The 12,462-nt window shown below is 41.9% G+C and overlaps 1 protein-coding gene across 4 annotated transcripts in view; it reads right to left on the reverse strand.

The window, feature by feature from the left end:
- LOC116066903 (calcium-binding mitochondrial carrier protein Aralar2) overlaps positions 1-12,462 on the reverse strand; it is a 48,861-nt gene that overhangs the window by 16,590 nt on the left and 19,809 nt on the right. For all 4 annotated transcript variants that reach the window (XM_031323091.2, XM_031323090.2, XM_031323088.2 and 1 more), the window contains exons 7-11: positions 11,700-11,838; positions 6,924-7,017; positions 5,651-5,735; positions 3,161-3,245; positions 1,739-1,897 (exon numbers count right to left, since the gene is read on the reverse strand). In XM_031323091.2, the coding sequence (XP_031178951.1) occupies positions 1,739-1,897; positions 3,161-3,245; positions 5,651-5,735; positions 6,924-7,017; positions 11,700-11,838 (562 nt within the window). The remainder of the gene's footprint in view (positions 1-1,738; positions 1,898-3,160; positions 3,246-5,650; positions 5,736-6,923; positions 7,018-11,699; positions 11,839-12,462) is intronic.

Consider the following 12,462-nt stretch of genomic DNA (forward strand, 5'->3'; position numbering starts at 1 on the left):
CCAGACGTTAATGAAATCTATTGATGTGGAGTGTGGGGACATCAGAGTAGCAACAAGAGAGAGAGAGGAAGAAGGGGTTAAGAGAGGATGAAGAGAGAGAAACTGCTTCCCAGAATAGGAAAAAAGGGCAGAGTATAAAACAAACCAACCAAAAGTTTACACAGACCTCAATTACAACCCAGAGCAGGATAAAAATAAACAAAATAATCACAACAGAGCACAATGAAACTTGGCCCCCTACCCAGCCCCGAGGCAGGCAAGCACACACACACACACACACACACACACACACACACACACACACACACACTTCCTCAAAGCAACAAACTGTTAATAATCTACAGTAGTTTGTGTGTAGCGAGGGAGGCCACACACACACACAATCATATACTCAATTTGGAACTTGGCTAAAGGACCTGATGCCTGGACCTCATAAAAAGAGCAAACCAAAATCATTTTTGAATTCTTTTTTCCCTAAATGCTGACATACTTTTAACATCAAAGAATATACATGCAGGACATTGGAAAATACACCTAATTTATTTTTCACTAAATCATACCCCCCAAAAATGGTCCTGTTGGTCTTGTGCCACTTTGTTTATGAGAGATCCCGGCATTATGCTACATTAGTAATTGTGTCAATTTTGCGCTGCTGATTCCACATTCTTCACTTAGCAGATTTATTTCCGATGTCTTCAGCGAAGGCACTTTCAACTTATATTACATAACTACAGCTTGTCTGTCAGGAATACCTGACTGTCTGGCCATCTATCTGGAGCCAGACTTGTCTGTCTCTGCGTCTGTGAAGCCATTCCACTCTTGATGGCTTTTGTGTTTCAGACAGAAATTCAAGCATTCAAGTTTCCTCTCGGGAGCCCGTGCTGTCAATCAGAATCATGGGATTTTAAAAAGTCCCTGCCAACGTTCTAGGGGAGCTTTTTTCAATCCTTCTTCAATCCGACCCGACAATGCCGACACAGACACCCTAACCCCAGCTTCTGAAGACAGGGCAGGTAGTCATTAGGGATGTCGTGGCCTGGTATGTGCGTACCTGAATGCCCAAGGAGTGTGTGTATTGCCTACATACTTGCTCAGTCTGTGTATGCGTCTGTATGAGTGTGTAAGTCCAGACATGCGACATCACCACATCGTGACACAGGCCTAATGGTATGTGGCCTTGCGTGTGACGTTTATTGTCCTGCTCTGAAAGTCCCCAGCCAGCCGGTAATCACTTCAAAGGAGACAGGTCAACAGAGAGGTGAACTCACACAGCCCTCCTGTCCACCCTACACTTTTCTTCTCCTCTCGTCTCCTCTTCTGTCTCTTCACTTTTATTGTCCCTTCTCACATCTAAGCCCTTTTTTTCAAAACCTGTTTTGTGGATTTGACGGCATGTGTGTAATTTTATCTCAAAGCTCTCGGTAAATATAAATTTGGGAATGGACTTAAGCCAATTTATTATAGTTGCGACTTACTAATAACATTTGTTGTATGTTAAACCAACTTGGTACATTGCTCTCAAGCATTACCATGGTAACCACCATGATCTTTAAAATACTGTTGTTGTAGTGTTTTTTTTTGTTTTTTTTTACATGCTGTGAAGAATATCTGTAAAGTACACGTGGTGCATTATTGTGAATGTATAATAAACACTCCAGCATGTAAAAGCTACAGTAGCTGCTGCACTATTAATACAGGATAAATTGGAGGTTTAAATGTGTCCATGCATACTACTAACCTCGGTATAGGCCAAAGACGCCCTCGTAGCGCACCACCTTCTTGAAGCAGTCAAAGCTGTTCTTGTACATGAGCTCTCCCACCAGGGAGCCACTGCCCCTCTGGTTTTGCATGCGTGTCTTCACCAGATCAATGGGGTACACTGCTGTGGCACCCACAGCTACAGAGAATAAGAAATGGTTATTTATATACTGATTACATGTTATAAGGGTACGGTTTGTTTATATACACATTTTCACATATAAGTGGTTTACCGTTATGATCATGCCACCATTGTTCTCCCCTTGCATTAACCAGCATCTGTATCCCACCCTTGTGCCTTAAATCTTTGTCTTTTGCAACTGAAGACAGCAGTAATAAAATAAGTTGAAAAATGCTACAGACATAAATGTGTAGGAGTAAAGAGAAAATAGTGTTGTTAGGGTGATATTTGATTATAATGATTTGAAGATACCAGTTGTTTTTAACTATTAAATGGTTAACCAATGAATGAAACCAGTCTCAGGAACCCACTCATGAACAGGAGGCATTCATCAGGTTAAAATTAGCAATTTATGACAAGTTTGTGCTGTGCTTTGTAATACAAATGGGAAGTCTTTTACTAGCAAAAATTCACAGAAAGACGTAAGAGAGGTGTGCTGTGAGCACTGCAAACAAAATCCCACTCACTTCTATTATATTGGGGTGAAAAAGAAAAAAAAGCAGGTAGCTTGGCTAAATACCACTGGAGATAGGTGAGAAAATATGTCTTTGTAATTTGGGTGAGCTAAAGAAGAAGAGGAAAAGGCGGAGAAGGAAGGGGAAGTCTGTGGGGGTTATGTTGAGAAAAACGTCAAAGTGTTTTGAGTCCCAGTGTCTTCGGTCCGTCAGACGGACACAAACAAAAAGAACCGACCCAAGGCGACAGACTTAATTAGAGAGAGACCGAGAGAGAAGAAGGGATGACAGAGCCATACCTCCTTATTAAGCTGTCTCCCTTGGGATAGAAGGAGGAGAAATGAAGGAAGGGAGGAGGATAAGAAAAACAGTGGGGAGTCTGAAGCCAAACAGAAGGCCTAGGCACCACCCTTCACCCCCACCCTCATCCTCCCTCTTCTGATCACTCACACAGGTACAAAAGAATCCACACAGGAGGGTTTTCCCATGGCACGCAGAGAGGCGAGAGACAGGACAGAGCGAGGCCGAGGGATAGTAGAGCGGGCAAAAGATAGAGAGAGAAAAATAAAGCGAGGGAGCTTCTCTTTAAGCAGGGGAGCAACCAATGCTCTTGTAAGCAAGGGAAAGGGCAATAGAGGAACCATTGTCCTCTCTCTCACCCTTTTCTCATGAGAACAGCAGAGGGTGGAGGGGCAGGTATACACGCAAGCAAGTAGGTGGGTGGTGGGGTGAAGAATGCAGGGAGCCAATGGGGCGTGACTCTTACCCCCTGCCACTGAGCCAAGGGAGAACCTGTAGGCCGACTCTGCCACCTGGACGAGGACGGGGCGGGAGACGTCACTGCCCAACTGCTGCTCACACAGCGGGAAAGAGACAATGAAAACATTAGTGCACAAGTGGGACACAACAAATTAACAACGGAGAGACATGACACAAGACAAGCCACTGTTTCAGACATTGATTGCTCTCTACCAATCCACATACACTTCAACACTATTTCTTATAAAATGTTGCATGCAACATCTGGCTATTAAATCAATCATTTGTCACACCTGCTGTATAGTGTTTGACAGCAAGTCTCAATTTCATGATGGACATTGGTATACAGTATATTGGTCAATTAATAAAACTAGGCAGACAAGAAAGAGAGGGGGGAGCTACTTGAATATAAGAGTATGTAAATGTTTTTAATTGGTGAGACAGTGCACACTAAACATGTGTGAAATACAATGTCTTAATATGCTGTAAACACAGTATTAACATGAAAATTAAGGCCACAACTGTGTGTGTAAATTATTACTGTTTGTCAAATAGAAACAGAAAAGCTGTAACCAGACAATGTTTGGCATTTTGAAATAAGTTAAACTAATAATTATTTGTCTATTTTTGTTGTTGATAGATTTGAGTTAGAAATACAGAAGATATTAAGCCTTCTAGGTTTTATCTAACTCTCTTCTGTCCTGGCTGATTTGAAGCACAATATATCATTTTGGCCTAATGTTCAATTTGGATGTAATCACACTTCATAAATATTTTAACATCTCTAATAAAAAAAAACACATAAATGAGGTATTCTTTCTGATTCAAGGTATCTAAAAGTATAGTGTTTATTCAACATACAATAACACAGTTTTCCTTTACATATGATGCATAATACCTTCTTTCAAATACACTTATTCCATGTATTGCCCTTCTCAACCTGAACTAAGCATAAATGCAAAGCTGCTTATATCAACTGTTGGCATACTTGATCATTTTTATTTCCATTGCTTAGAGTTTTCTATTGCTCACTTGGGTTGACAGTCTCACCATTTGGGCTTTTGTCAAATAAAACTGGAATCAAAGTGATCTTGGTACACCCTTGTGATCATCACCATGATATGCAAAGAGCAGAATAGTGTTAGTAGCCAGCATTAGTAACATTAGACACGCTCCCCTCTCCACCTGAGGTACCTGTTGCCTTGTCTGGTCTGCCCAGGCCTGGCCTCTCGACCCTGGGGAGAGGAGGGGTGGAGTATTGTGTGTGTGTGTGTGTGTGTGTGTGTGTGTGTGTGTGTGTGTGTGTGTGTGTGTGTGTGTGTGACGGGAGGGGGATGGGAGTCTAGAACAGGTCCACTTGTCAGAGTGAACTCCCACCCCCCTATACAAATCAACCCCAGAGGTTTCTTTCTGCCCAAATGTCTCCTTTAAACAGAACCTTCTCCGCTTCTACCATCTTCCTCGGCTCTGTCTGCCTAAGGACTTGTGAATCTTGGCAATACTGACTGTCAGGATGTTTGAGGGAGAAAGAGGGAACACGTTAAAGAGAGAAAAGGCAAACCGATAGACATGTAGAGAAATAAGAGAGAGGGAGAGAAAAGTAGATCAAATAAGGAAATGGAGAGAACTAGCAAAAGATGAGGAGAGAGAGCTCCAGCTAGCTGGCGGCCAGCCCCTGAGGCCAAACCACAAGGGCCTAAAGTGGCTCATTGTGGTGGGACTGGCGTCTGTGTAGTGCTGGGCCCCTTTGCTTTCTCCCCTTTGGCCCCCGCCTGCTCCAATATGGCCTGGCCAAGCCTTTACTGTAGTGCTGAAACCCACCAGGCAACACAACTCTGACCAAACAGCCCAAGAAGGAAAACAGTGCTCTGCTCATCTGTCTGTCCACTAAGTTATGCTTCCTTTTCTTCATTACCAATTGCTCTTGTTAGCTGCTGCAAAGTCTCTTCAAATCTATCATATGCAACGTGAAGCCTGTTTGAGGTTTATAAGGCCTTGAGGATGGCTCTGCTTGTCTTTCCTGGATTTGTGAGTTTTGTCTGTATGTTTTGTTAAGACATCAGCCACATGTCAGGGAGAGTTCTAGTGGTGTTTTCTCTCAAAAAGTCTGTGACGGGAAGTTGGTTTAAACCTTGAAATGAACTTTTGAAATTGAGCGGGGCTGACAAACACTGGCAGGTTTTGGGGGCAAACTTTCCACTTTATTTCTGACAAAACTTGTTTGCATCTGTAGCTCCTGTATATTTTTTACTTTTACTTTCATGTAACTCAAAAACAATGTCTCAATGAATGAATTGTGTAATTCATGACAAATCAAACTGATGTTTTGGTTTAGGGGATTAATTACTTGTGAACAGGAGATATCATTAACCTTAATTACAAATCTGAGTCCTCTGCATGGTGACATCCAGCCCTAGAGAATGTACTGAGATGGAAAAAAGAGCTGCCAGTGTGGAAGAGGAAACCAAACACATCAACAAGTCTTCATATTCTGTACCTGTCTCTGGACCTCAGCCAAGTTGTAGGGAAGGGCGCCTTCCTCCAGTGCAGCGATCTGCTCAATGTCCACTAAACCAACACGTCTGATGAGGAGAGAGAATGGAGAGAGTGAGAGGTTTCAAGTAACTTTCAACTGTTGTAAAAACTCTCCAGAGGAATATAATATTTCATCAATGCATCAACAAGTCCATGACCTTTGGAAGCACGATCTGTCAGTCTGAAGTTACTCGAAGTTTATGGATACTTTGCCATCGTTCCATGTGAAAATATTGTGGAATTCAAAACTCCAGGCCTGTGCTTGGCATGGTTGAGTAAGACAACTGATCTATAGGCACTGACAACTCCCACTCCTTTATCCCTTCATCCAAGTATAACAAAGATATTTAACCTTTGGATTTAAAACTACTGCCTTTTCTGAGTCTTTCCATTGCATCTCTATGGCGGTCCCAGATTTCCCAGGCTGAGGGAACGGGGAACGCCAAATCCCCCACCCACCCCTCTCCTCTGAATATTGGGGCTATTATCTCTCGCATCTCCAATCAAGGGGAGTGGAGAGGGCTATTAAAGTATCCCATTGCCCAGAAATAATAATCAGGTGGTGTCTCAGGCCGGGGTTAGGAATTATGAGTGAACTGGTTGGGCTGCAAGGCAGACGCAAAGGAAGTGGGGGAATGTGAAACGCATACAGTTGTTGTGTGCCACGGATCATAGGTGCTGGAATTGCCCTTTTCTTAAGATAAATAGGAGTTTGGATTGGTTTTGGACTGAGAGATGATTCTCTGGCACTAATGTAGTCATGTCTGACTCTTTTGAGGTATGGACCCCAGGGCTAAAGGTGCACTTTGGGGGGCAAGTGTGGGATAGACTTGCTCTTTACAACTCCCTGACTAACTGAAGAACATATTAAATTACATAAGTATGAATTCAGTTGTGAGATGCTATTCCTCCATTACAGCTGTAACATACCTAAAATGTTCTCAATTTATTTGCCTGTTTTCAGGGAAACACAGAATAAATGCCTAAACCTGCTTGGCCATCATATCTACATTACTAATGATTATTTCCTTAGATATTATATGATCCACCCCTAGCCTAGATTAAATATAGAAAAGCAAGTTATAACCAAATCACTGTCACATTATCAAAATCGAGGTATTAAATCAAAGCTAGCATCATTTTTGTGTGTGCCTTTTTTGGGCATTACAGGTGTGTGTGTGTGTGTGTGTGTGTGTGTGTGTGTGTGTGTGTGTGTGTGTGTGTGTGTGTCTTACCCACGGGGCTCTGACAGGTCAGCCAGCTGAAAGAGGATGTCGACCTCCATGGGTGTCACCTGGCCGAACCTCTGAGCTGCCACAATGAACTCCTCTACAAGAAAGACATATTTTTGTATTTAGTTTTTACTAAAATGAAGAACACCTTAAGATACAAACCAACATTAACAGCTATACACACAGATAAAAAAATGGGGAAACAGTAATATATAAGCATTGCCATAAAATAAAAATATCTCAATCCATTTTTCACTGCCAATCTGTGTCCAGGTCATGGTGGCAGCAAACTCAGCAGATGTTCCAACAGCCGAGAGGTTTTTCCTCCTCAGCCACATCCTCTAGCCTCTCGACCTGGGGGATCCCCAGCTATTCCCAGGCCAGATGGGATACGTATAATTCCTCCAGTGTGTTCTGGGTCTGGGGACCTCTACAGCGAGGCACACAGGGAGCATCATGATCAGATCCCTGAGCAACCTAAACTGCCTCTTTTTAATATGAATAAGCCGCAGTCTCTGAGCACCTTCTTAATGTTTGAGCTCTCAGATACCAACTCAAAGCTCATGACCACAGGTACAGGAACGTAGATTGACAGGTAACTTGAGAGCCTCAGTTCCCATGTCACCATGAGAGTACAAGTGTACAACATGCACAAGACTGTCAGGACGGGGGACCAAACTGTCTGTCCATCTCATGCTCCATTTTACAAAGATACATGCAACTTTATATCACCTTAACTCAGAGCAGGCAATTGGCTTTTTTTCTGGACCTAAAATTTGGAGGTGCCGGAAATGATCCTAACAGCTGCACAGCTGGCTTCAAACTGCCCCAGTGCATGCTGGGTCAAGCCCTGATGGAGCCAACAGAACTACATCATCAGCAATAAGCAATGCAATTGAGATGTCACCAAACTGAACACTCAACTCCTTGGCTGTGCTTGGGATGCTGTCCAGGAAAATTACAAACAGAATAGGTGACGAGGAACAACCTGAATGGATCCCAAAGCCCACTGAGAACATGTTTGACCTACTGTACAAAATGCAGACACAGCTCTCTGGGCAGGACTAGATGGATGTAATCAACCTACCTGGCACCCAATTTTGAGGCACTAGTTTCATTGCAAAAGTGAAAAGCTGGCCCACTGTTTCAGTTTCACAAGCAAAACAGAATATTTATTGCTCCTCCTAAATCCAAGGCTCAATAACCAGTGAATGTATAATTCCATATTATATTAGTTTAAATTCAAGGGATTGCTATATCTTAAAATGTTTTACTTATTTTTCCCATGGAAAAGCAACTTGACAATTCATGTATCCACTTAAATTGATTTGTCAGGGCTTTGGTATAAAGCAGAAGAGCAAAATATTTCTTTCAATACCTATCTGAGTCGGTACGTTCACTTTGTCATAAGTTTTCATGACTGCAAAACGTATTGCACACTGCCATTACAACATGGAAATAATTACAATATGTAGTACTGAGCTGAATGAATCACTTAAAGCCATAATCTGCTGTCACAAACAAGAGCAGTGAGAGACAACTGTAACTGACGTCTCTTATTCTTATCTGATTCATATTTCCATTAACCGTTGATGATACTGTATCACAGACTCAGTATCGTCAATTAATATCATGTTACATAAAATGCACCAACATAATTACTATTATATTGCAATAAGCCTAAAAGGTAAAATGTACAGTCAGATACATGGTCTGTTTGTACAATGTTATTTTGTGTGTGCTTTACCTTTAATTCAATATTTTTCAATTGTGGGTCTTTCTATTTTCCCATAACCTGCCTCATATAAGTCTACATCAGTCTTTCATTTACTGTGTTTCCTGGAACAACTTTTGACAACTCAGAAAAAGACTACTTTCAATCAATGGTGGGCTTTTTTTTTAATCTAAATACAGAGAGATGGACAATTAGATAATGAACACTGGATCATGCCACTTGGTAAAATGTTGCATTTCATTATGGTATTTTTGCTCTTGTCACTGTAGAGAACTACAAGCATTAAGGATTGTGAAAATGTATTGAGAAAGTTGGCCCTGAAATGCAGGACCTATTGCTAATAGCGGTTTTCAATGATATGCGGTTTAATGGTGATTACCTAAAGCTCTATCACTCAAACAAGTTACCTTCTGTGACTTGTTTGGAACTTACAAGTGAGTAGTGTCAAAGCATGTTGAATCCATCATAAGAAAGAATGATGGACATGGAGAGTTATGGACTTCAAGAGTTCTTCTGAGGCAGCTTTAATATGTGGTAACTTAAGACCTGGTCTATTGTTGGTGGAATAAAGAGCAGGTTGACTGTAGGCTGGCTTACAGTCGAGGAGTCAGCATTGTTTGACCTGCTTTATTCAAAGAGCAGCAGGCTAGGGTTGTGACAAAGTCGTCCTACACTGGAGCCATTCACCCCGCTGAGGCTCAGCTTACCCCTGAGGCCTGCTCTCTCGCTTTCTCATACACACACACACACACACACACACACACACACACAGGTAATGCTCACAAGCATGTGAGAGAGCATACTTACACAAGAATAAACTCTCACACACACACATACAAACAGAGTTCTGTCTGGGGCGATCACAGATCGCAATGCTGATAACCTGTCTACCTGTAGCCCGTAGTCACCAAATGCTCACATTCTTACAATGATAACGCCATGTTGATGTTAGCAGATATAATGTTTATCATCTTAGGAACATTCACTTATTAGCCACCGAACAGTACAGTTGAGGCTAATAGGAATGGATTTAGTTTTTCTGGTATTTGATCATAAACAAAAGTATTGGACACAATTCAATTTTGATCTGATAACAGCACTAGATGAAAAGTCAGGGGATCACCAAAGATGTTAAAATTCATCCTAAGGGAAACATGAATGTTTTGCTAGATTTCAGAGCAACCTATCCAATTGTCGTTGAGACATTTGACTCAAAACCACAGATGTCAAACTAATGGTGGCGCTAGACAAAAAGTTAGGGGATCACAAAAGGCAGTCGGCTTCATCCCCAGGGAACATTAAATGACTGTACAAAATTTCAATCCATCCAATATTACTGTGATATATCAGTCTGGACTGAAAATAACTGATAAAACAACCTGAGATTGTGACATGGTCAAGAAACCTTACTGGCAAAAAACTTGATCACTGCAATTTACATTTGAGAACAATTATTGGTGTGGTGCCAAAGGACCATTTGAAGTGTATTGGCTTACATATCATCAGTTCTGGCACTATCTAGTGAAGATGCATTTATGTGTTAACTGATTTTAACCTGTCAAAAAGATGCAGTTATGTGCCTTGTGATGTACACTGCTGGCTGAATAAAAGGTGTGTTCTGTAAAAGTCTCCTGTGCACGTATGCACACAAACACTCACACACACATATGTGCACTCACTGTTGTGTTGGCGTTATACACTGTAATGGCGTCCCCAAGGCAAAACAGTGGCCTTGTTGCACATACGGAATCAATCAGGATTTTTACGCATGTGTGCATGCTTGGCTGTGTTAATGCATCTGAATGCTTGTGTGTATGTGAGCAATGTTTGAAATAGTGGGTTACAAAATACGCACACACTTGATACATGCGGGTGTGTGTACAGTATGTGTGTTTGTCGGCCAGCCAGTGGTACATGGAGCCGAGCACTTGCAGTCCCAGAGGAGGCCTTAATGACTCAGGGAGTGGAGGGTGGATGGGTGGTGGCTGTGGAGGTCTGGCTGGCTACAGGCCACCACAGGTCGAGCCAAGCCCAGCCTCGATTTACCCATGGTGGGAACAGCCTGGGGAGCGTATGGGCTTTTGGACTGGGTCGGCTATGGTCCACACCCCTGATAAGGCTTCAGATAGCATCATAAGGCTAAACTAGTGCCCCTGGGCCATGTGGAGAGAGGTCAGAATGGTTTCATAAAGACGACCAGAGCAGGAGAGAGGGAGTCAGTAAGAAAGAGACAGAGAAAGGTAGAGAGACAGAGAAAGCTAACTGGGCTTCCTGCCAAGTACAGAGGAAAGGAATGAGAGACCGCCAGTGGGGCAAGCAAGTGAGAGAGATAAGGGTTTAAAGAAACTAACCATGGAAGACAGAAAGAAATAGAGAAAATGTCTAGAAAAAAAGGCTGTTGGATCAATAAATAATAATACCTAATTTCATCACCTTGTAGCTTTACATCTTTGCTATAAATTACAGAGTAAAGAAAAGGCTTATAAAATGGTATTAACTATTTAACACTGATCTACAGCGTAAAACAACATCATCCTCAAAAGTAAGTACATGATTTTGACAAATCAAGCATTCCTCTGTTTTTTTGAAGAATTACAAATCTCATTATCAACCAAAATCATATCAGGACAAAAAATGGTTCTCAGATCAGTGCCAGGATGTCTAATAGACAAGACAGGCTCCATCAGGGATTGTGGGTATGCAGTACGTGTGCTGGGTCAGATCCAGCATGCCCATTTAAATGCCACAGGGAAGGAAGAAAACCAAACAAAAACAAGTTTCCACCCTCAGCACACAGACGTAAATACATTATCTGGACAACACATTCAATACCGCCTATAGTGCAGGACTGTATCAGTTTGTGCATCTGAGCACATACAGTGCATGCTCACATTTGTTTTGTTAATGTGTGTGCTGTATGCTGTGTTTCTTAGAGAACATCACTGCATGTAAGTGCATATATACTCATAAATGTGCATCTAATTTTTGGTTGCCTGTGTTGATATAGGTTTTTGTTTATACATGATACATTTTTTCCCGTGTACCTTTGGTGACTTCCACATCTCTGCGGTGGCCAGCCAGGGTGCTGTAGATCTTTCTTATCAGCTCCATGTTGTTGAGAAGCGAGTTGAAGCCGTTGAAGTATGAGAAGCTGACCTGGTGAGATGTGCTGCCACCCGCAACCTGGCCAAGGATGGAGACACACGTATTTTAACATGCAATACAATCTTACAATGACCCACATCCACAAACACAATCACACTACACTCCAAACAGAATAAAAGCACCTATATATTATAATTATGTGCTAGACAGAAGAAACATACTAAGACATCACCGTCAAGAGGAAATCTTGACGAACACCGGCGGTTAATCATCAACGTTCCTCTTTACCATCGCTCCACAGGGAGAAGTAAACCTGTTTTAACCGCTACTTTTTCCATCACACAACCAACACTCTCTGGAGTTTAATTAACTTTCTTTATGAGGTGGAGGAAGTCATAAAAAACGAAAAATAAAAAAGGTAAAGGATTAAAAATAGAAGCTGGGCTCTTCAAGACATTCCAGACTGCACACAAACATTTTTATGTGAACCAGCATCCCATCTTTATCAAATCAGGCTCTCAAACTCTTGAAGGAGCATCTCTAACTGCTGTCTGTTTAGAAATATGTGTTCCGAGTACATTTCATAAATGTCGTTGCCTGTTTTGGGTAGCTTAGGCCAGAGTATCAGATGAGCCTTGAGGCTTTGCAGCTCTTAACAGTGTTGAGGGTTGAGGCAATAGAAAATGTAGAGCTTCCTTTCAC

The sequence above is a fragment of the Sander lucioperca genome, chromosome 16 (genome assembly GCF_008315115.2).
Source record: "Sander lucioperca isolate FBNREF2018 chromosome 16, SLUC_FBN_1.2, whole genome shotgun sequence".
Taxonomy (NCBI): Eukaryota; Metazoa; Chordata; class Actinopteri; order Perciformes; family Percidae; genus Sander; species Sander lucioperca.